We start from the raw sequence: 22,889 nt of genomic DNA, 5'->3' as shown, positions 1-22,889 counted from the left end.
GATTTTTAACATTTGTGTTTTTTTTTTAAAGCACATTGAGTAACCATATGTTAATTTTGCAACTTAGTGGTTTGAAAATGAAACAACTGAAATGATTCAAGCAGAGATGCTTATTGTTTTTTATTTTTATTTTAATGTTTTGTTTGATTGTCATGATCTTCTGACACTTCAGGGGCCCCAGTTTAGTTTAGTGGAAAGTACTATAAATCTAATCAAGAAATGTGCAAAGACAAATAAGTATGAAAAAATAGAATAAAGTGCCGCATAACAAATATTGTGTGTGTAGGTAGATGAAAGTCAGTTATTGCACACAAAGTTGTTGATTTGGAGCAGAGTCCTGTTGCATAATGTAGTAAGTAGAATTCCTGAGATTTGCTTTTGGTGATCTTTCCTCAACAAGATAAAATAATAAAATACATTAAAGCAGCCAGGTGGCCCTTTATTTCCATGTTCTGGATCCGTGCACGTGACGTGTTCAGTGTGTGTGTGTTGCAGTGCGTTGCTCTAACCTCCCTCCCTCTCTGTTGTGTAGAGGCACATAGCTCATGGTTTGATCCCCGCAGCGTCTGTTGCCCCCAAGCCCGCCGTACCTCGTACCCCTCCGCCTCACAACCCAAACCCGTCTCCAGAGCGACCCAGGTACCTGACACCACCCCTTCATCACCTGTTACCCCCCCGCTTATCATTCTCCAAACATTCTGTGCCACACGTGTGATGTTAGACAACGCGTCATCCTCACTGTGTGATGGTTTCTCGCTGCTTTCTTCTGTGTCTGAACATTTCCACGTGCAGGTCCGCCTTGGCAGCAGCCATTCTCTCCTCCTCTCTGACGGGTCAGACCTGGGCCATCCCTCCGTTCCGGCCCAGGTCATCCTCTGAGATTGACCGGTCAGAATCCATCGTGTCCGGGCCGAACTTCAACACAGCGTATTATATGAGGTAACCACGTTTTCAAACACGGGGATCATAAACTCTTTAATGACTGTTTGACATTGCTTTTCACCCTCAGACCACATCTGCCTTTTTTTTTTTTGTCCATTTCAGTCTCTCTGCTTTACATTTTTTATACACATAACTGACAAGAAAAATGTGACCCTGATGGATGGCGTTTCTGTCATGTGCAGGCGTTGGTATGAATGTGGCAAACATGAAATCAAACGCAGGAAGGACCAGAAAAACTGGACAAATGATTTTTCTGGCGTCTTTTAGCACAGACGGCTTACAGCGAGGTCATCCGAGGTAAAAACAACAACATTTTGAAAAAGAAAAACAGAAAAATACTTCTCCAGCACAGAAAACAACTTAAACATGTACACTGGAAAAATACTTTTCCTAAAGCTATGAATATAACATGAATCTTAAGAAGAAAATCCCTATAAAGTAATACAGAAATATCATCCATGCTTCAATGCAATTTTACCTACAAGTAAAGAACTATTCTTATTGATTTGTTGTGGGTACTTTATTTTTTAGGTAAAAAATATAGTAAGTAGAAAAGTAACCACAACTCAATTTTAAATCTGGCAAACACATTTTTAGGTCATTTCAATTTAATTGTGTTTCCATTACATTACCATTAGACCTAATCAAAAAGGCAGTTGAGAATACTTGACTTCCTTAGGTGGTACAGTAAAAATATTTGTTTGTTTAACTTTAAACATGAGTGCTATGAACTTGAGTTGGGGAAACAAATCGATGGGTTGAAGTTAACTTTTTCAATTACCTATACGAAGCCCATCAAGACGACTGTTGTTGTGAATTTGGGCTTGACAAATAAAATTGAATTGAATGTGAAAGTTACTTGAGATAATTTGCGTGCTTTAATCCAAATTTTAAGAAAGCCGGGTTACAAATTATTTTAAGTTTAGCAAACTTGAATTTTTATACAGTGTAACAAGAAACCTTGTGAGCGAAAAAAATCTAAAAACAAGGAGTTCAAAAGGGGAAAGACGCAAAAAAAACATAATAAACAGCCCATTTAGGAGTATATGTTTGCTAGTTTTTATTAACCTTTATTAACCATTCTGAGTAAAAAAAAACTAGTGTAATAAGTGAAAATGACTAATTTTAGAACAGAATTGTGAAAACCATCTTAGTACAAGTGAATAAATCTTCATAAAATCTAATCTAGCACTTATTCTTAGAGCATAAATCAACATTTTTTTTTCCAAAATAAAAATAAAAATGAGTTAAAAAAACAACAACAACAACCAGTAAATCAAGTTTTTCTATTGTCCAGTTGGCATTTTGACTCATTATTTTGCTAATAATTTCCTTATTTCTTGATCCTAGCTCTTAATGAGACTAAAACTTTGTGTGAAGCTTGGAAAGGTGTTGAGCAAAGAGAAGGTAAAACAGCTTAAACGTTGGTCAAATATCTTGAATGTCCAAAAACAAGGTGTTCAATCTTTGCAGTGAACAGGTTTCTGTTTGCAAAATATTTATGTGGACCATGCACCAATCCTGACCGGTTTGATCTACTATCTGATCATAATCGATCACGTCCACTAAGTAAAAGCTTTTACAAGCCCTCCTCACTTCTTCCAGGTCTCACCTTCAGGCATTTTCTTTGAAGGTTTGCGAGAAACTTCTGTCTTCTCTGTCATTTTCAGAAAAAACGCCCACAGTTCATGACATTTTCTAAGAACGTTTCCTTCTCTTTGCATCAGGAATTTGTGTGAATTTAGCCTCCGGTGTTGTAAGCTTTTAAACCGTCGGCACCACAAACTCACCCTGAAGCAAAGGTCAAAGAGGTCAACTCTCCTAAAAGAGCCACTCCTGAGAAGATGATGGGTTTTTTGTTTTTTCTGATGATGGACGACGTTTTTTTATTCAAATTGAAGTGATTTAGTAGAAGTTTGAAAAAGAGCTTATTTGTGACGTAAAAACTACAAGCGGCTCCCACTTGTAGGCGAGTATAGATCCGCGGGGGGGTGAGGAGGCCGTCCTGTGGAGACCATCGAGTCGCTAAGATGAGCGATTCCACATCGGGGAGCCTCTTGGCGTCTCTGTGGAGGATGGAATGGATAAATCCATTTCCTAGCTTTCCAAAGAACCACAGAAATTCCGTATAAACTCATCCCTTTTGCTCCCGCCTCCTATTTTAGCTCGACTTCAAGCGCCCTCAGAGACAGATGGTCAGAGGATTTAGCCGACCGGCCACGCCTGTCCTCCCCTGAACACTCAGACGAGGAGTTTATAGACAAAGAGGAGGAGGAGGAGGAGGAGGATGAAGAAGATGAGGATCACGTCTACCAAAGCCTGGACACACGTGTGAACCTGATGGAATCGGAAAACGTCCCTGATGTGCAGCTAGAAAGTCAGGTAAGGATTTTCATGTGGATGTCTGGACATCTTCATGTGAGATTTTCTGACCCACATGGAGGTCGGAAATTTGACACATTAAAGTAAAAGTATGATGAAAAGTATTTCCAACACACTTGGAGGATTTTGCCGCTGATATTACAGTCATTAAAATATAAATCTTTTACTCAGTTAAGAAAAAAATTAGCCTTTCATGTTCTTGTTTGTTGCTGTAATGTGGGGTTCGTCCATCAGGGGGCGCCATTGTTCACAGGTAACCTTTTCATATAGTTTGTACAAAGAAAAGTGAAGGGATTTTTTCTGGATTTTTCAGTTTTTAGAATTTTGGTTCTGGGTAATGTGCGAAAACTTTTTAGTTCAGATAAAACACACAAGTCCCTGATGAGAAATTATTAGGACAAACTTAGATTTTTCGGATTTCTCCATTGTTCTCTGGTCTAAAAAGGATGTTCTCCTGTGACGTGTCTTCTCTGTGCCGGCCTGATTTTATGCCACAAAGCTGCTCCTGCCATATATTTACACATTTTTTTCAATTAATTAAGATCTTTATTTACAGAAAATGTCTTAAACATCAAAATCCAGCAAAAAAAAAAGAAAATAATAACCTCAACAATACAAGATCAAGCTAAATACTAGGGGTTCTGATGTAGCTTATTGTTATCAACAAAAGTGGAAAGTATTTTTATATTTTATAAATTTAAATGAGGTAGAATATGAGCACATCTACTTCTGAAACTTATTAAAAAATGGTTTTATTTCTAAAAACCTATTTTTGTGAATATCTAATTTATTTATTTTCACAAATGTATTTATATCAAATATAAAATAATTGAAGCTGAATCAAATAATGTATCCACAAAGATGTCCCGAAGCAGAATTTGGCATGTTTCTAATTGTGTACAAACAGGGAATTTGTGCAACACCAACAGTAAAAATCCTTCAAAAACCTATTGACATGTACACTAAATGACCAAAAGTATTCACTCAGAACGCCGTGTCCTAGTCACTTGGCCGGGCCACAGGTGTAGAAAACCAAAATGTCAGTGAGGAAGTAATGAGGGATTCTGTATTCTAGTAATTGTAATTAATTACTGAAATTTGAGCTGTTATTTGTTACGTTACTGACAAAAGTAATTGAATGATAGTAATTTGTAATTCATTACCCCCAACACTGAACCTGGGGAGGCCACAGGGTTGCCTCCTGTTTCACTGATACCACCGGGTCAGGGTAAAGCTTGGTGACGATGGACCCGGGTCAGGGTAAAGCTTGGTGACGACCGTCTACTGACCGTCTCTCTCTAAGGGATCCCAGTTGCTCTCATTGAAGAGTTTGACAGATTTACGCACAAAGTGAAGCAAAGCTGAGGAGACACGTCTCTGGAGGCTGTTAAGTTTACGTCTCTGTCCTCCCTGGAGTCTGTGTTTAAAGCAGATGGAGCGTGCACGTTGTAGACAAGGAGATTGGAAAACCTGCAGCAGGAATCCAAAGCTGCTCTGGAAGATAGCGGGCCCTCGGCCGCTGAGGATGACACGTCCCACCGCAGCAGGTGGGAGGTCTGGGCGGCGTGTGCGCTTATCTTCACCCCAGAAGGGGAGGCTGCAGAGCAGAGACGAGCGGTGTGTGTGTGTGTGTGTGTGTGTGTGTGTGTGATCATGTGACTCAGAAGCCCTGCAGCAGGGGTGGTGGTAGCGGTGAGCGCTAATGACGCCGGCTTCCTTGCTTCCTGTTTGAGCAGACTTCAAAAAAGGTGGCTGCAGGTCAGGGCGCTGCAGACCACATATGGCTGGAAGGCCGGCCGCTTGCTGGCTTTAATGGCAAACTAGGAGGAGAGGAAGAAAAAGAAAAAAACCAAAGGTATTCAAGAGAGAGAAGCTGGATAATTGGTGGTCATTACTGGCATCCTGGAGCGGGTGCCTCAGAGGCACGCCAGGACCACCTATAGCTGACTCCACTGCTCCGCCAAGCTGCATGTGAGCGGGAACCTTATTAACTCAAAAACACGTATTAAAGCCGTCTGTTTCTAACTGATCATGATTTTTTTTAACCCCTTTTTTGTCTCAGCACCATTGATTGCATATAACAACTGGGCTAAGGAAACCGCTGACTCCAAGAAGCCAAAATCCCATAGACTTCTATAGAGAGATTAGCAGCTGGTACTCAGAATAAACATTCTTCCTCTGATACCTTTTTTTTTAAAACATATTCTTGATAATCCTCTTTTTTTTCTCAACATTTTTTCTGTAGTTCAAGTTAATCAAGTTAGAAACTGACCAATCAGATGTCTCAATAAAAGTAGGCGGAGCCTGCAGGCCCCCACGTCCAACGTTCAAGACGTTTGACAGATTCCACCGAGCCTGCTTTGGGTGAAATAGCCACAGTTTCCATCTCCAATAGACACGTCTGTGCTCAGTGGCAACGTGCTGCTTAAAAGATGAGTTTTGAACAAGCTGCAGACGATTCATAGTACTTTCTCAACACCAGAACGAAGGACATTGCAGTAATCTGTTCTTGAAGTTATAGAGGCGTGTAGTAATATTTAGCACTGGCTCTGAAGAGAAAGGGTCTCAGTATTTCTGAGACCATAAAAGGTAGCGCTTCCTTTTAACATTTCAGTACTTACAGGGTATTTAGGTAAGACTTACACTGTACTTTTTTGTACCTACAAGGTACTTACAGGCTACTTCTTTGTACCTACTTGTTACTTGCATCATACTGGGTGTATATTTATGTGATGCTTTTTGATTCATACTTATGTGGTACCTGCTGGGTATTTGTGCTGTACACTCTGGGTTTTTACAAAGTACCTACTGGGTATTTACGTGTTGTGTTGATGTGTCTCTTGTGGTACTTACCAGATGTAAGTACAAATAAAGTGCCTTGAATTTACTTTTTAACTTATCGTATGTTTCCTTGTATTTACCATGTGTATCAAGATAGTACGTAAACAGAAACTACCTTTGAAGTACTATGAAGAAGTGCCTAGAATTTACATTGTAATTACTGAGAGGATGGGGTATTTACGTAGTACTTATGTGGTACTTTATTGTTTTTTTCATGGTTCTTACTTGTACTGAGAACAGAGAAAGTACACAGAAAGTACTATTTATTGTACAAATCAAATCAAATCAAATCAAACTTTATTTATAAAATAGCGCTTATCATGCATTTCGTGCAGCTCGAAGCGCTTTAACATTAAAAACAAAAAAACACACAACATTACAGTAAAAACCCAACCCACCCTACACCCTTCCCACTCCCCTCCATTAAAGCACATGACCCACGACAATGAATGTTGACTACTAATGCAAGTTAAAATAAATAAATGAATAAATAAATAAAAAAGCAAGCAAACAAACAAACAAACAAACAAACAAGGCTTGGCTCTGCTGTGAGGAAACGGCATTTGGGAATCTCTTCATACCAGGAGCCAGCCCGCCCACGGGAGCATGGCCACAGCGCCAACCCAGACCGGGACAACACCAGGGTCCACTTCACAGCCGTGAGGCTGCAAAATTAAACCCCAGCCGCCCCAGCAAGGGCAAGAACTGCAACAACAGCCACCGGGCAAGCCGGCAACCCTGGCAGAAAAGACTCCCACAAGAAACACTGGGGCTAAAATCACAATAAGATACTAAAATTATAAGATTTATTAAAAAATAAATAAATAAATAAATAAATAAAAACTGAGAATAAGATGCATAAAATGAAATGAAGTATAGTATAGAATATAGCCTATATTAAAACTAATAGAATAATTTAGCAGTTAAAATCAACTGAAAGCTAAATTAAAAAGGTGGGTCTTGAGCCTCTTCTTAAAAACCTCTACAAGAAGTTTACATGTTAGGTTAGGTTACGTTAGGTTAGACTCTAACCTAACATGTAAACTTACAGTGTTAGAGTGTTAGGGTATAGTGTGTCTCTTGGTACTTACCATTTATAAGGAGAGAGTAGTTACAGGTACACATCAACTACCTTTAAAGTACTCTTAGTACTAAAGTACTGAAACTGGGCTGTAAAAGAAAGTCAGCTCTCCATTTAATGGTACTTGCTGTAAAAAACGCTGGGTATGTTCACATGAGTATTACTTGGTATTTACCTCTAAAGTAAGGTGCAGCTGGACTCGAAGTACCCTGTAGTAACTGTACTGTAAAATAAAGTGTTACCCAGTAAAATTCAGTCTTTGTAACTTGGTTTGTGTGTGCTTCAAAGGTAAGAACTACATCTAAAATCACACCAGGTTTCTGAAATATCATAATATTTCACATGATCTATTTTTTTCCCTACAGCCCTAGTTTTGACAGTCTGTTTAGAGAGAAAAAAACGAGTCAGATACTTTGCATCTGATTCCCCTGAGTGTTTACTTGTGGTCCCTTCCAGCCCAGTACCCCTCTGCCTGCTCAGATGTCCGGAAGAAAAGCTGCCTCCCCAGGTACTGATGCATCACGAATCGATGTTTGGATGCATGAACTGACAAATGAAGCCACCGTGAGAACACGTTTTTAAAAAATAATTAAACACAACATGCTGCTATAATAACATGCTACTTCCAAAAGAAAACAGAGACATGTCAGTCACATTTTGACACTTCTGTGAAGCTTTAACGGTAAAATACACTGTTATACTTATTACTTATTACTGCACTGGTCCTAGCCTGCAGACGGTGCCCAAAGAAAAACGTTTTATGTGGTCCTAAAATTAACCTTACTCAATCACGCTGACACTAGCGGGCTGCTTTGCAAAGCCGTGCAGAAAATTCATTTTTACAAACCCGTAAGTGGTAAAAATGTGCTCCAACGATAAGGCGTTTTACTCGTGCTTCCTCTGCTTATCTCATAACGACTCCCAGATTTCACAGAGGGATCGGGAAGCTGGTCCCCTGAAGCCACGGGGGAGAGAGCGTCTGTCAAGAAGAGGCCCGAAAATTGGAAGGAAGATGTGTCATGTAGGTGTCAGAGCTGAAATAACCCGCTGTGTGTCTGTCATACTCACATGCTGCTTCTTTGGGTCAGTGTTGCTGCTTCTTCTTCTTTTTTTTGTTTCTATCTGCAGTTTTCTGCTCCAATTTCAAAAGTCCTCCACTGCTCTGACGCTGCAGAGGGCGTGTTTTCAGATTCAGCAGAATAAATAATCAGTCAGTTCCTTCACTGGCTTGTCTGATCGCTGGCAGCATTTCAAATTGTTCATAAAAGTGGGGATAAACCCTGACTGGGAACGCTCGGTGTTTGTGCACACAGTGATAAGAAAACCTACATTAACCCAAATATTCACCAGGTTTCCTGTGGTTTTAAAGGGGAGATGAAAGCAAAAGAAAAAGCAGCTTTTCACTGATCCGGTCCACAGTTTTCTTTGTTTGGCTCACTAGTATGGGGGGGAAGGGGGGGCAACATTATAGGTCCAGTTTGAAAGCCGGTTTACGATGGCCCCCAAATCATTCAACACATCAGTTGAACATTTTAAAGATCCCAACGACAATCAAAAAAACAACGCTAATGTTAAAAAGCGTTTCAGAAAACAAAGTTAATTTCAACAAAAATAATTTTTTAATAATATATATTTATAAACTTAAAACATTTCAGAAAACAAAATCTATTTCCAGAAAACAGAATGGAACATTCAAAAAAATAAACAAAAAACAAAGTGAACTGTTAAAAAACTAAATGCAATGAGAAACCAGTAAAAGTAGGTACTATTGGACGTCGCTGATTGGTGATGATGAAATCCAGTATCGCTTCAAGCCAAAAAGCTTTCAGTTTAAATGATGGACAGACGTCATCATCCAATCAGCGATGTCCCTCGGTACCATTCTTTTCCGGCCTCTCATCGTGTTTCGTTTTCCAACAGTTCACTTTGTTTCTGGAAAAAATGTTTTTTTCATTTTTGTTTTCTATGTTTAGGTTTCTGAAGTTTTTTCTCTCCAAACTGTAATGTTGCTTTTTAACTGTTTTTAAATTGTCATTGTGATCTTTAAAATGGCTTTGTAATTAGTGATTTGTTGATGTGATATGCAGTTCAGGGCCACCATAGCCGTCTGTTTCAATCCATTATTTCTATTGAACCCTCAGCCTCCTGGTGTTTAGAATAAAATAAATGAAAACCAAAATGTAATTCCAAACAAGGAACCCAAATATCTTCCGACAGATGACATTCCTTTAAGCTTCTGACCACAGCCGCTGCAAAGGTTTGGCGATGGCTCAATCAACCACAGTTTAGGGCAAACCATCAGCCTGCTTCAAAACTCAAACATCATCATCCAATCAGTGATGTCCCATCATCCCCACCTCGTCCGGTTTCGCTTTAATATGTTTTTGCGTGGAGTGATTTGCTGATGTGATTTGGACTTCAGGGCCACCGTACTAAAGAGTTGACTCAGCTTTGTTCAGGACTAACAGGGCATAAAAATATTGTTATTCCTATTCCACAAGAGTTAGCTTTTAAGGTAAAACAAAAATGACTTTTTTTTTAGTTTCTTGAGAGAATATTTCTGTAGTTATAAACCACATCACCCTGCAAACGTCTCATTCCAAAAGTGGCAGCAATTGAATGAAAAACTAAACATAAAACGTTTATTAGCTTGAAGGATTCTTCCAATCTTGATTTAATCTATAAATTTAGAAGCATTTCCAATCATTTATGTTAACTCTGCGGTTGCAGGGCTCGTGTCAAACTTTATTTGGCGACGATGTGGCCATTTTTAATGGTTACTAAAGATTTGCACATGTGTGCAGTTGTCATGCTTGTCGTCCCTGTGAAGAGAGGTGTCAGCTTCGTGTCCTGTGTCATTTTAGCTTTACCTCCCGTCCCAGCTGCCAGCCCCTCCAGGTGCTACAAAGCAGCGGGCGGCACTTCTCCAGAGCTCAGCAGCGCATACAGCAAGGTCCAGAAGCAGAGGCAGCCCAGGAGAGCCGGTGAACATCAGGAGAGCCCAAACTCCTCCCACATGGGATCTCTTGCAGGTAAGAGATGGACTGCTGCGAGGAGCAAACGCTCTAAATCTCAGCTCTGCACCCCTGAAAACGAAGGAGATCATTACAGATTTTGAAAATCAAATTGTTTTAACCGCTTAATTCACCTTTCACATCAAATTGATTGAATAGACCTAATGAAATGATGTGTAAGAGTTGCATCTCTGATTGGTGGAAGTTCTGACTGATTCCTGTCGGTCTTCATCTCTTACAAAAATGTCTGGAAGTAACTTCCTAATGTTTTTGCAGTGCAGGAACTTTTTCCCCTTAGAGTAACTTGTCCTTACTCCTCTACTAAAGCCTAAAACATCCGGTAGTTCAGAAGTATTACAGAGAGGAGGGGCATCATCAGAGCAGCTGAAACAAACCCACTGAGCGACCTGGTCGGTGAGGGTCTACACACATGTGGCGACCCGCTAGAACAGTTCTGCTGTGATTGCAGTCAGCAAGGCGGAGCTGCAGAGTTTGAGACGGCACGCTCAGGAGCTGGTGGACGAAAACGACGCCCTGAAACTGACAGTTCACCGCCTGAAAGTAGAGCTCAGCCGCCACCAAGCTGCCGCCAGACCGCCGTCCAAAGACGAGGTACGACAAAACCAACGCTGCAGTGGCTGCAATGCTTAATTGAAGCTTTAAATGATCAATCTTCTGCAGAATCCATTGTTTGCATTTCATATAATCTATTACCCGACTTTGATGCTGAACCACATACATCCATCTCTTTGTTCCTGCTTCCTTCTGACTGATGTCCTGTCGCAGCTCGTCCTCTCCAGTCCGCACAAGAAAGTCAACCTGTGGTTTTCATCATGGCCTTCTGATCACTCCAGGAGATTTTTCATGTCCTTGCTCTGGCATCTGACTTTCTCTGCCTCGGCGTGTGTCGGCTCACACTCATTACTGATAGTTGAGACGGCAAAGAAGAGGCGTTATGGCTGAATAGTGCTGCAACCCGACCATGCAGAGGGAGGTTATAGAGCACAAAGTTAGAAAATATTTAGTGACAGTTGTTCTAAATTCTTAATCCCAAATCCTGCAGATTACCATTAAAGTTTAAAGACCCACTCAGGGGTCTTTAAACCTTTTAGATGCAGAAACCAGGTTTGTGATTTACAAGCTGGACTGCCTCAACTTAAGGACCCATTCGGATAAAAATGTTGCTTTTGGGATTTTAACATGTTCTTGTGGCTTTTTTCCAATGATGGAAGACGTAAATGAAGAAAAATAAGATTAAAATTGTATTTTTTCTAGTATTTCTTGATTCAAATGACTGTGAATCAGGAACAGGAAAAATGCTGTTTGAATAAGAGTTCATTTGTGACATGGGAAATATGCTGGGCGGGCCACAAGCTCAGCTCCATTCTGATCCAAACCTGTAGATAAATAGATCCACGTTCGTCTTGGTTTTCCCTTATCTGAGCTGGCATCTGGCTTAAAAACTGTCCGGCTGGATGACTCCAATCCTGCTCACCGTTTCTGTCCTTGTCTGCAGCTCGACGTGAATCATTTCTGCGCTTCGCTGCCGGCTGAAGAAGACGGGATGAAGGTGACCAGTTTCTTTCAGTTAAAACTCCTGCTTCAAAACTAAACTCTACAAGAACTCTGCAAAGTTTAACAAACAAAGGAGGCCGAAGACTTAAAAAAAACACAGGAGACGGTCCAATGTTGGATGCTTAAAACACTTTAAGAGACATTTTTTATGTGAAAAAAAACTTAGCAGAGGAGAGATTTATACTAAACTTTATTCTTGGCTTCCCACATTTAAATAAATGGACTTATCACTCTTTAGGGATATATATTAAAAGGTTTGTTCTATTTACTAATAACCATAAATTATTAATAAAAAATATTTATATTAACAGTTGCATTTTGGATTTGCTACATTTCTAATAAACATTTTCTGACCTTGTAAAAAAAAGCATTTTATGACTCTAAATATGCAAATGAGTCTGCAGATTGAAAGGAATCGTTCCAAGGCAACAGTAAGAATTGTTCAGACCTTCCACAAAGATAACTGTGATTCAATGTGGCCCGAAATAGAACATTTACCTCAAAAGGGTGGAAACAGACGTCAATGTAGGAGATAATAAAGGAAGGGAATTGGATTAACGTCCGGAAATGTTAAATGTGATCTTTCTTTAAGAAAATAAGATTACAGTAGGAAGAAGAAAAGCAGAAAATGACAATTAAAGTGATGCACTGCCAGTTTGAATGAAAGAGTGAAGGAGCCGCCATTACCTCTATTACCTCTACAGCAGGTGAACAATAACATTCTAGGCTTTCTTTAGTCCTTTGGTCGGAAGATCCCAAGAGAAAATACATTACTTTATGATCGAAATCATAGGTAAATGTAAAAAAAAATCAATTAAAGCTTGTATTTTATATTAAATCCTTTAAGTATTTAATATTAGCTGTAAGTTTGGTGAATATGAATTACAGGTTAAAAACGCATAATATGATGTTTTTCGGATAACTTTAAAAAAGAAGGTGTCACAAACAAATCAGCTAAGTACTTTCAAATACCTGTAAAGGTTTTTTGAGCATTGAAATCCCCTGCGTCTGCTGCCTCAACTGCTGCCCGGAAGGCCGTCATCCACACCCTTCACAGGGAAGACGAGACCCAGAGTGTCCTGATTGTCCACAGGACGTGGAACCTGCACACACATGATCTTCCCAGGCTTGATTGAGCTACAAACTGAGCAGAACCCGATAGAAATTCTCTGATTTGTTGTCGAGAAGAAGAGTTTAGAACAATTAAGATGACCTGAAGGCAGATGTCACAGCAACCTGGGTTTTCTGTTACACCTGTGCAGTCTCACAGGCTGGTCACCTCCATGCCACAAAGCATGGATGCAGGAATACGTGCAGAAGAAGATCCATCCAAATAACCAGTGCCAAAAATGAACGCCGGAGACTTGTGATGAAAACATCCTGTTTAGAATCATTTGATGGGATATTCTAGTTTTCTGAGAAGCTGAATTTTGTGTCTTTTGAAGAAAAAAAAAAGGCCCCAAAAAATTAAGACTTGAAATATTTAAATAATAGTGCAATAAAACAAACCAGTTTCACTTTTTGAATGCTTTAAATTTTGGGATGTGCCTGTTTGTTACAGAACAAAAGCAAATAAAAAAGTTCCATAGTGATTAATACTACTGTATCTGTAAATGTACAGTAGAAATCAGTATAAAAAAAAGCTTACAAGAAGGATTTATTTTTTATTTATAGTGTAGTTTTATGTAGCTTTTATTCATTCTGGTTCACATATTTGGCTTAAACCCAACAAAATGGAGCAGCAAACCAAAACTGCAATGATCCAGAAGGTGATGTTTTGTTTGCTGCAGGAGGAGCTGAAGAAACTACGTCTTCGCGTTGAAGAATTGATCAGAGAAAACCAAAGACTTCACGCCGAAAGCGCCAGGATGAGCGAGCACAGCCAGGAGGACAGGTGAGAGGGTCAGACAAATGACCCAAACTTTATTTATAAAGCACTTTCAGACAACAACAGCTGTGTAGAAAAGAAAAATACAAGACAAAACAGGAGGAAACGCAACAAAATGTAACAAATAAAAGGCATAAACACTCAGTAGTAGTAAAGTCATATTTTAGGTTTGGATTTTAAACCGAGAAACTTTAAAGATGTGAGATTTTTATGCAGTTTTCTCTCTGAGCTTTTGTGAGTTTTTTTGTAGACGCAGTCATTAAGATCAAAACCTTTATGACCGAGGAGGAAAAAAATGGGTGCAGAAGTTTATAGGTATAACAGGGTTCGGCCATTCAAACATCTTCAAAGTAACAAATCAATTGTTTTATCATTCTCCGTGCCCTACCTATTTCTGACCTGTCCACAAATCTAAAACAACAAAACCAAAGTCGTAAAAGCTTTCTTCAGAGTCGGGCTTTTATTCTGGCGGGTGCATTTGCACACATTTACATTTAGAGTGTTTTGCGAGGGCTCTTATCAACAGCTGATCACCGAACAGCGAGCGGTAAATTACTGGCTGGTATTTGACAACTCCACCTCTCGAACCGAAGGCCGGCATTTACTGTTGATTATGAGAGCAAAGAGGAGGACATGTCGTCAGCTCCAGAACAGATATCGGATAAACAAGAGGGCCGTTCAGAATGTTAAACGCCTTTTTCCTTAAACCGCTTTGCAGTCAAGCTCTCGGTTAAGTGACTGTTTGTCCCACGCACGGACTAAAACCATAACATCTGTTATTTATCAGAATATCTGTTTGTTGGTGTGAAGTACCCAGACTTTTACCAATACTGGTGGACATTTCAAATACTAATATGATGCTTAAACACTCATTCGTGCAGTAAAACTATAAGCTACCTGTGAATTTCTGAATTCAGTTTGACATCATCCTTGTCACTCTGTTCCCAAAGAGTTTAAACTTTTCTCCTGCAGAAAATGCTGTTTTAAATGCTAACACCAACTGCTTTTCGTAGTCTCTTTGAAACAAAGGATAAAAAAGTAAGTACCGGTACACAGAAGCATTTCGAAGAGTAGAAAACCAAGAGAACGTTCAACATTTTTGTCAGTCATTTAAGAAAAGGGACATTTTACATAGAATCATCAACATTTTAGGCTTTTATAATTTGAAAACAGGCTAAAAGAAAAATAAAACCTGTTTTTTTTTGTGTCTCAGAAAATTAGAGCCCAAGCAGAAAGAAGAAAAAAAAGTCATCACTAAAGCAGCTTTTGTGGCCAGGTACCAAGTACAAAATAAAAGCAGCACCTGCTCATGACTTATGAGCAGAGGGGAACATGAAGTGCTCTAGAATTTCCTCATCGACTGTTGACCTCAGAAAACTAAGTGGACCAACAGCAGCAGACGACACAACCCAGAGTCACCCCAAAACATGGAGTCGTTTTACAAAAATTCTGGGATCCTTCTCAGGATCACGTGACTTTTGATTTTCTGGCTGCCCTGAACAAAATACATGGCTGACATTCGCTAATTCTTTGGTGGAAAATCCCACAAAATAACCTATTTTGTGGACTAATCTTTATTTTAATAACATACAGGGTTGGATGACATGGATCCTCCAACCATCACCAACTGTAGAAACTCTTTACTCTGAACTTCAAACATTCTCTTACCTCTGCACTCTTCCTCCAGACATCTTGAATGTTTGCATGAAATGCAAAATTTGGTTCCATCTGAACAATCTGGACCTTTGGTGGTGGAAGTCATATATTTTTAATCTTCTGTTTATATGTTTGGAAACAGTACTCTGTGTTCAGGAATGACCCTTTTGGGGCTCGTCCTCCTTGTGAAGGGTGTGGACGACTGTCTTTTGGACATCAGTCCTCCTCTTTCTTTTCTGACTTACCAAACTAAACTCAGAGCTCATTTAAAGGCTCCGGAAACCTCTGCAGGTGTTTTGACATTTTTAAATGTTTATTAAACTCCAAAAGTTTCTAACAATTCATTTTTTCACATTACTCTAAATTTCGGAGACACAGAAATTGTTGGGGTTTTTTTATTACCCAAAGGCTACAATTATCACAATTACTATAAATAAAACCTTGAACTAATTCACCCCATGCCTAATGGTTAAATATAAGTTTGTATAAGTCTTTACTTTTTGTGAAATACCTGTACTTTTCATTAATACTGATTGCTGAAAAATCACAGCCTTTCTCATTTATGAAACAGTTTAATACAAATTATAACAAATATTATTATTATTTTTTATTTTACATTGCCTGTTTTACATAGATTTTAGTATTTTTGTTTAAAAAAACGTTTCAATAAAATTAAAAGATGAGGTGAACAATAATGAAAAATGTGTTGATGATCTCTGTATATTTATATTTTCAATAATTAATTTAAGTTTCCTTTTTCTGAAAAATTTTCTGAAAAATAAATAATATTTACCTTTTTTAGGAAAGACTCCTGATAAATTGTGTCAGTGGAACAAACGGTTACATGTATCCATTTGAACCCACTCACCTGTTTGTCATTTTTAGAGTTTCTTATTTTGAAAGTCAATGAAATAATTTTCCCACCACGCTTTTGATTTTGCCAAACCTTGTAGTCAACCTTTTTTTTTCCTTCTGTTAAATTCTTGTCTTATAGCATTCAGCTGTTGCAATAAACCCTTTTTTTCCACAGTCAGCAAATCCAACAGCAGGCCCTCCTGGTCCTGCGGGAGAACCAGGATCTTCTCAATCAGATCGAAGCTCTGCATGTCGGGGCCAAAGCAAACCGAAGCAAACACCAGTCAGAAGGTGGCATAAAATAAAAGATTCAATCGGTTGAAAAAAAGGGTCTTTATGAGCTTTTCCTGGCTCGATTTGACTCTCTCGTCTCTGCAGTGACGAAGCTATCGAAGCAGCTGATGCTGCTGGAGGCGGAGAAGCAGAGCGTGGAGGAGGAGCTACAGGAGAGCAGGAGGGAGGCCGAGAAACGTGCAAAGGAGGTTCAGGTTCTGCAGAAATGCCTGAAGGACGCAGTTACCTGGGACGAACACTGCCACATGTCAGAGAAACTCAGAAGGTGGAAAACATTTCCATGTTTGTCATTTCCTCATTATTTACTTAAATACCGTAAATACATTTCTGACTGTCTCTTAGATTGTTGATGGGTTGTAACAAAGAAATTGTAGGAAAATGAAGTCAAAACCATTGGGAATCACTCGACAACCCACTTTTCTGCACATATCAAAGTTGCTTTTACCTCAAGTCCAAACAAGACCAAAACTCAGTTAAATATTTGCTTCTTAAAAACCGCTCCAATCATCTTTTGATGTTTCCACTGGTCTTTCAATTATGATTATGCTGTTTTTTTAGCCAAAATCAGACAACCTGTGCATTTTTTTGAATATGGTTCACTAGAAATTCGTCTCTGAATTGTGGGCGGGACCGTTGGTGCAGAGCAACCCCCCACTTCCCATCACCCACCTGTTTGCACTCTCCTCTGCTAGCTTACAGCCCCCCCCCTTAAACCTAACGCCGGCCTGCGTCCAAATTGGAGGCCTGCATCCTTCAATGGCTGCGACCTTCCCGGGCGACGTTGGTCGGGTCCTTCGGCGAGCTGCTTGGCCGGATATTAACGGCTGTGAAATTGGACGATTCTGGCCTTTGGATAATTCCAGTCGTTACATGAGCGCATGTCATGTTGCCTAGCAACCGTGAGTCCCGAACAGAGAGGAGTAGTGAACCAGGCATGGAGCTCAACATTTTCCTGGCTTACTTGATCCAACTTTTAATCTGGGAGATGTAAATATAAAAAGGTTTGATTGTTTCCAACTCCGGGTCCCGCTTCACCTTCAGCCATTGTTGTCAGAAAATCTCGGCTGCAATGCATGTTGTGATGTGGACAGCATGAAGGATACACCAGACCAATCCTTGAAATCGGGAAAAGGAAGGCCGTGTTCGTCGGCCGCATTTGAAGGAGTCCTTAAATTAGGACAGCTCGTGTCGCGGCGCCGTGACGTAAGCAGCCTACAAACGCAGCCCAGGAGGAACGCAGCCCTCCAATTTGGACACACCCATTACTGGTGCAACCGAAATGGCGAGCAATTTCGTAGCTATCCGGTCGTGGATTTTAGATCCAAACTCCTGCTCAGACGAGCAAAACAAAGACGTTAACGGATGCAGGAAGCCTCTATCATCAGTGAAGATCCCATAAGAACCTGTTAAAAACACCAACAGCACCGTTTTCATGGAAGTTGGGTCTTTAAGCTTCTTTTCTTTTGTCCAATAGCAGTAATTATAGCTCTAGACATTAAGGCCTCTGGGGCTTTGCTTTAAGGAATGTGCACTTTTCTCTGAGAGCTGTACACCATGTGACGCTCGGTAAACTTTGCTCTCGACCTGCAGACAGCTGGAGCAGCAGGAGAGCAGGAGCACGGAGGAGCTGCAGGAGTTGTTTCAGAGAGTCTCCAGGCTGCAGGAGGAGAAGAGGCGACTGGCGCAGGACAACCTCAGCTTGGCTGCCGACGTCAAGACGATGAGGGCTGAGCTGGATCTCTGCAGACAAGCTAATAGGTACAGAATCGGGAGGGTCCTCTCACTTCAGACAGGAAGCCAGGACAGGAGACCACATGGACTGTTCAACCGTCGCTTTAGAACAGTCCAATGAAAAGAATCCGATTGAATAGGATAGAAGAACCAGCAGTTTCCAGCACGCTCCTGCCCAACATGAACACAAACATCCAGGATTAATCCACGCCAGTTATTTATGTGCAACTTCAAAGTCTCTTCTTTTTTATCACACCTTCAGATTTAGGTTAATGACTTCTTCCCTGGGTTGGAAGGCTGAAATAATCACCCCTCTTCAGTATGTCAACCCAACCTTCCAGATATATTCTACGTTATCTTGGTGATTTTATTAAAAGAGGATCCTAAAACGTCCCTGTGGCTGACAGCGGACTCATTCTCACCGTAGAGCCTAAAAGCTGCTATGGCCTGGGACGTGGATCTGCTCCCAGTGGGCGTCTTCGGAGAATAAAAGCAAGTTTTTCATTTCAAAGTGTGAAGACTGTCAGGAGGTGTTGGGTTAGACAATGATGGCAGTCTCAAGATGACTCGCTCTGTTCTGTTCTCTCTCTTTCTTCCGCCTTCTCTTCCTTTTCTCTACGTATTTTCCTCCCTTGTTCTTTTCGAGATCATCCTTTCTTTCTTTTTCCTCCCCAGGAAGGCAGAAAGAAAGATGAGCGTCCTGAAAAAGCAGAAAGAAGAGTCCCTGTTAAAGGAGGAAAAGGTGCGGCTTCACCTGGAGGCTCTCATGTCTGTAGCAGAGCACATCTCCACGCAAAGAGACCAGCTGTTACACACGGTAAACCTGACATTACTAACAAGTTTCCACGATTATTGTCTGCTCTCAGAAAACCCCCCCTCACAGTTTTTGGCACTTCAAAATACTCAGCCCATTGTTTTATGGTGATACAGTTGAAGAAAAGAGACCCCTGAGCTAAAATGCTGGAGAAGATGCTCATCTTCATCAGCTTCTGTTTGCATTGATCGAAGCAGACAGGCGATTGGAGCACAGAGTGAGGGGTGGGTGTGGTTTAGGAGTTGCACCAGCAAAAACAACTTGTCACGCCGCGCTGTACCTCTTATCCCGAGGCACTAATAATAATAAAGAGCAGCTGTACCATTTGTTTGGCATAAAGAGAAATTGTTTTTTTTTCAGTTTTCTCCTGTGAACGATAAACGTTCTTCATGTCAGGAGCAGCAGCCATGGACTGAAGTCCTAAAGTGCAGGAGAGGTTTTTAACCGCGTACGTCTTAACAAAAAGGATATCATTAAATGAGAAAAAGGGTTTTGTTGATGAGACAAAAATGGTGGAAAGGTCAGTTTTTATACTAGAGAAACCATAATCGAAAGTTAATTTAAACACTTTTTGTCTAAATTAAAAAAAAACATTGTGAGCAGTTTGCATTTGTTGTTAAATATGGATTTTAATCATTATTGTTTGCAGAATTTCTGCAGAATATGAAACTGAAGTAAAAAAATTAAACTGTGGACAGACAGACAAATATTGATCCCTTATCCTTAAATTACCCCACTGAAAGTATCTTGAACATGGATCAGTTTGAAACGGAGTACGAGTGATTTATATTTACCAGGTTTGTAAGATTTCCTTCTTTGCTGCATCTTTTTGGGATTTCTCCCCTGAAAAAAACAAAGCAATAATGACTGAGCTTCAAACTCCTCCAATTAATCACTTAGTGCCCCCCCCACCCCCTCGTGTGTTATCCTCTGTTAGCTCAGTAACCCCCCGTCCTCCCTGTCTGCCCCTCCAGGCTTCAGCTCTTCACCAGGAAAAGCAGGGATTCATCGGCAGCCTCCTGAACAGCACGCTCCGATTTGGAAAGTTGCAAGACGACGCCAAAGTAAGTTCCTTAGTTTAGCACAGTTGTGGCTTCGCGTTAAAGACGCAGGTCATAAGAGGTTTGGTCTGGAAAACAGAATTGAGTTAAAACCCTCCTTCATCAGACTGAATGCACAGAGCCAACATTTCCACTCAGAGGCTTCCTGCAGTGCGTGCCGGCTAATTCAGTCCCACCAGCCAAGTCGCACATTTGGCTCAGCGGCGGCCATTGATCCGACTTGAGCACATTCCAGTTAATTTTGTTCGATATCACCCCCAAGTGTAGTCCCCATCGATCAGCACACTTTGTGTCCGTCGATAAACCGTCTGCTGTCGGCCTTTCATCGCCCGGAAGACCTCAGCGCGCGAGCGGTTGTGTTTGAGGGGGAGGCCTGCCAAGCTGAGTCTGCTGGACCCACCATGTCTTTAAAAGATGCACTGTTGACCGCGGGCCCTTCCAGCAGGTTATCTGTGGCTTTAACACCATCGGCACCACTATGGTGAGACGATGAGAGAGCTGGAATAGTCCCGGTATGGGTAAATAAGCAGCATCTGAATGAGCTTAACGTGAGACGTCTCTAAATGTAATTACAGCTGATTGGTAGAAGGCAGTCCTTCTGCTCATCCACTCTTTGACAAACTATTGTGTTGATAACACTATTAGGACACTACTAGGCTATTCTAAGTGAATCACCATGGCAACCTTTACTTTCCTGCAGGGCCGTTTTCCTTTGAATCTTACCTCTGACAGATGCTTGACGCTACAGCTTGATTCAGCTTTTGCTTTCCGGTTCCCTTGTTTATTTTGTGCTGCACACTGAAAGGCCCTGCAGCCTTCCTGCCCGGCCGCCCGCCTAACCCCGCTTTGGGGTTGTCGGCGCCTCTCGCCCTTCAAGCAACAGCAACATATAAGGATAAAGAAATTTCCGGAGTTCTGTTATTGGTGTAGCCATAGCAACAGCAAAGACTGAAGAGATCTTAAGTCACATGCTTTCGTTTACAAGCTCTGGTTCGTAACAGAATAGTCCGATTGACGGCAGACTGAATGCAGACCAAGCGCAAGGTTCAGGACTTGATCCGGACCAGATAAAGCAGACTTGGTTTGGACAAACAGACTTTTCCAGTCGGGAAACACCCAAAGAAACAGCTGAGAGCAAATGCTTCCATACACACTGCCTTTAAATCCTGAACAATTCCGTTTTTTATTTAATTTAGATAAAAAGGCAAGAAAGAAGGCTTTACTAAAGTCCACCAGTCAGCTGGGTCCTTCAGAAACCAGATGGTACCATCAAGTGAAGTAGACTTCAGCAGATATGTCTTTTTATTTTGACAAATCTTAGATTTTGATCATTTTTTATCACATTTGAACAATATTCTAGGCAAAGTTTTTTTTATGATTTTTTTCTATACTAATCCTTAAAAACAAATATGTCTAATATGTGATCAATATTTGTAAAAATAAAAAAAATGTTTTGCAACTGGACTGATGTAAAGCCCAAAGTAAGAAGGTCCAGAGAAAATATTGTGTCTTTAACCAGGAGGACATTCTGCTGAGAGCTTTAGTCCTACAGTAAAAAACAGGCAGTTTCAAAAGCATGGCACATTTTTTTTTACAAAAAGGGTTCCAGTGTGTTTGTATTGATTTTTGAAGTACAACACCCAGTCACCTCAAGCTTGATGCAACATGTCAGGTTAACCTGCGATGACGGCTGTTTCTGAGCCCCCTCCTTGCTGACATCGAATCATCACAAGCTGTGGACAGTAACGCTTGATAAAATGAAGACAAACGCGTAGTACAGAAAACATTTCTCCATTTATTTCATGTTCAGTAGCGTTGCTTTCCGTGATAATAAGCTGAGAGGTGCAGCTGGTGTCTGACAGTAGAACAAAGGGGGGGAACGTAGCTGGAAGAAAAAGCAACACTGCTGAAACGACGGACAGATGAGCGGAATAGCACTCCTCTTTATGTTTCAATGGAGTATTCAGGTGTTACAATGCCAGTCGAAAATGTTCAATTGCTGCAATCATCAGAAAATCTTCACAAAAATCTGAGCAAAGTGCATCGATCCCACAGGAAGTGGATCCTCAGGACCCCCCCACCCAAGGGATCCACATCAGGTTGGAGCCAGACTCTGCAGAACCCCTGAAAAACCTGTTTGCTGAGCTTCAGTTTGCAATAACAAACAGGAGTTTCATTTCATCATTCATGAAAGACTTCATCTCCATTTGTTCCAACATTTGCATTTTTTTAGCATTCAACTCATGAAATGCAATTCCACAACCCATGTTATCATGACTGCCCTAAAGGAACCTGCTTTGACTGGTGATTGGCTGTGTCTTCAGCAGGGACAACACGAATTTCTAAGTTCCAGGTTTTGACCATTGACTGTATATGAGAACAGGACCCAGTGAGTGTGATGTCACCCATCGAAAATGACCAAATGCAGTCCATTCGGTCGCCGTTTTTGACGCTGTTATGTTGGAGCCAGACATCGTCCGTAAGCAGGGATTCGTCCGAGTTTTGTGTAAGTCAACGTCTCTATGACAACCACTCTCACAGATCAGGAGTGAGCTTGAAGCAGCTTACAAGAAAACTGGCAATCAAACGATTTGATTGTTGGATGTGGGGGGCCAGCGGGCGCCACCTACTTTTATTGATTCATCTGATTGGCCAGTTAATAACTTAAATAACTTAAATAACTACAGAAAACGGAAAAAAAAGAGGATTATCAAGAACATGATAAAAAAAGCTACCTGAGCAAGAATGGTTATTC

General features: G+C 40.7%; 1 protein-coding gene and 1 long non-coding RNA gene across 4 annotated transcripts in view; one reads left to right on the top strand and one right to left on the bottom strand.

Annotated features, from left to right (window-relative positions):
- The window catches only part of cep89 (centrosomal protein 89), a 61,971-nt gene that overhangs the window by 821 nt on the left and 38,261 nt on the right, over positions 1 to 22,889 (top strand). For 2 of the 3 annotated variants that reach the window (XM_020700744.2, XM_011494064.3), the window contains exons 2-15: positions 533 to 639; positions 793 to 939; positions 3,108 to 3,324; positions 7,703 to 7,754; positions 8,172 to 8,267; positions 10,111 to 10,278; positions 10,730 to 10,872; positions 11,777 to 11,830; positions 13,626 to 13,729; positions 16,410 to 16,525; positions 16,613 to 16,793; positions 18,119 to 18,286; positions 18,935 to 19,076; positions 20,048 to 20,137. In XM_020700744.2, coding sequence (XP_020556403.1) covers positions 533 to 639; positions 793 to 939; positions 3,108 to 3,324; positions 7,703 to 7,754; positions 8,172 to 8,267; positions 10,111 to 10,278; positions 10,730 to 10,872; positions 11,777 to 11,830; positions 13,626 to 13,729; positions 16,410 to 16,525; positions 16,613 to 16,793; positions 18,119 to 18,286; positions 18,935 to 19,076; positions 20,048 to 20,137 — 1,785 coding nt within the window. The remainder of the gene's footprint in view (positions 1 to 532; positions 640 to 792; positions 940 to 3,107; positions 3,325 to 7,702; positions 7,755 to 8,171; positions 8,268 to 10,110; positions 10,279 to 10,729; positions 10,873 to 11,776; positions 11,831 to 13,625; positions 13,730 to 16,409; positions 16,526 to 16,612; positions 16,794 to 18,118; positions 18,287 to 18,934; positions 19,077 to 20,047; positions 20,138 to 22,889) is intronic. The other variant, XM_020700748.2, reaches the window with a different exon arrangement.
- LOC110014078 lies at positions 18,294 to 22,857 on the bottom strand. The gene is made up of 3 exons (XR_002872997.1): positions 20,858 to 22,857; positions 19,868 to 19,916; positions 18,294 to 18,959 (listed from the first exon to the last, which is right to left on the bottom strand). It is a non-coding gene; the product is annotated as an uncharacterized LOC110014078 (long non-coding RNA).

Source organism: Oryzias latipes, chromosome 3, assembly GCF_002234675.1.
Source record: "Oryzias latipes chromosome 3, ASM223467v1".
Lineage (NCBI taxonomy): Eukaryota > Metazoa > Chordata > Actinopteri > Beloniformes > Adrianichthyidae > Oryzias > Oryzias latipes.
This window is presented reverse-complemented; position numbering and strand designations above follow the sequence as displayed.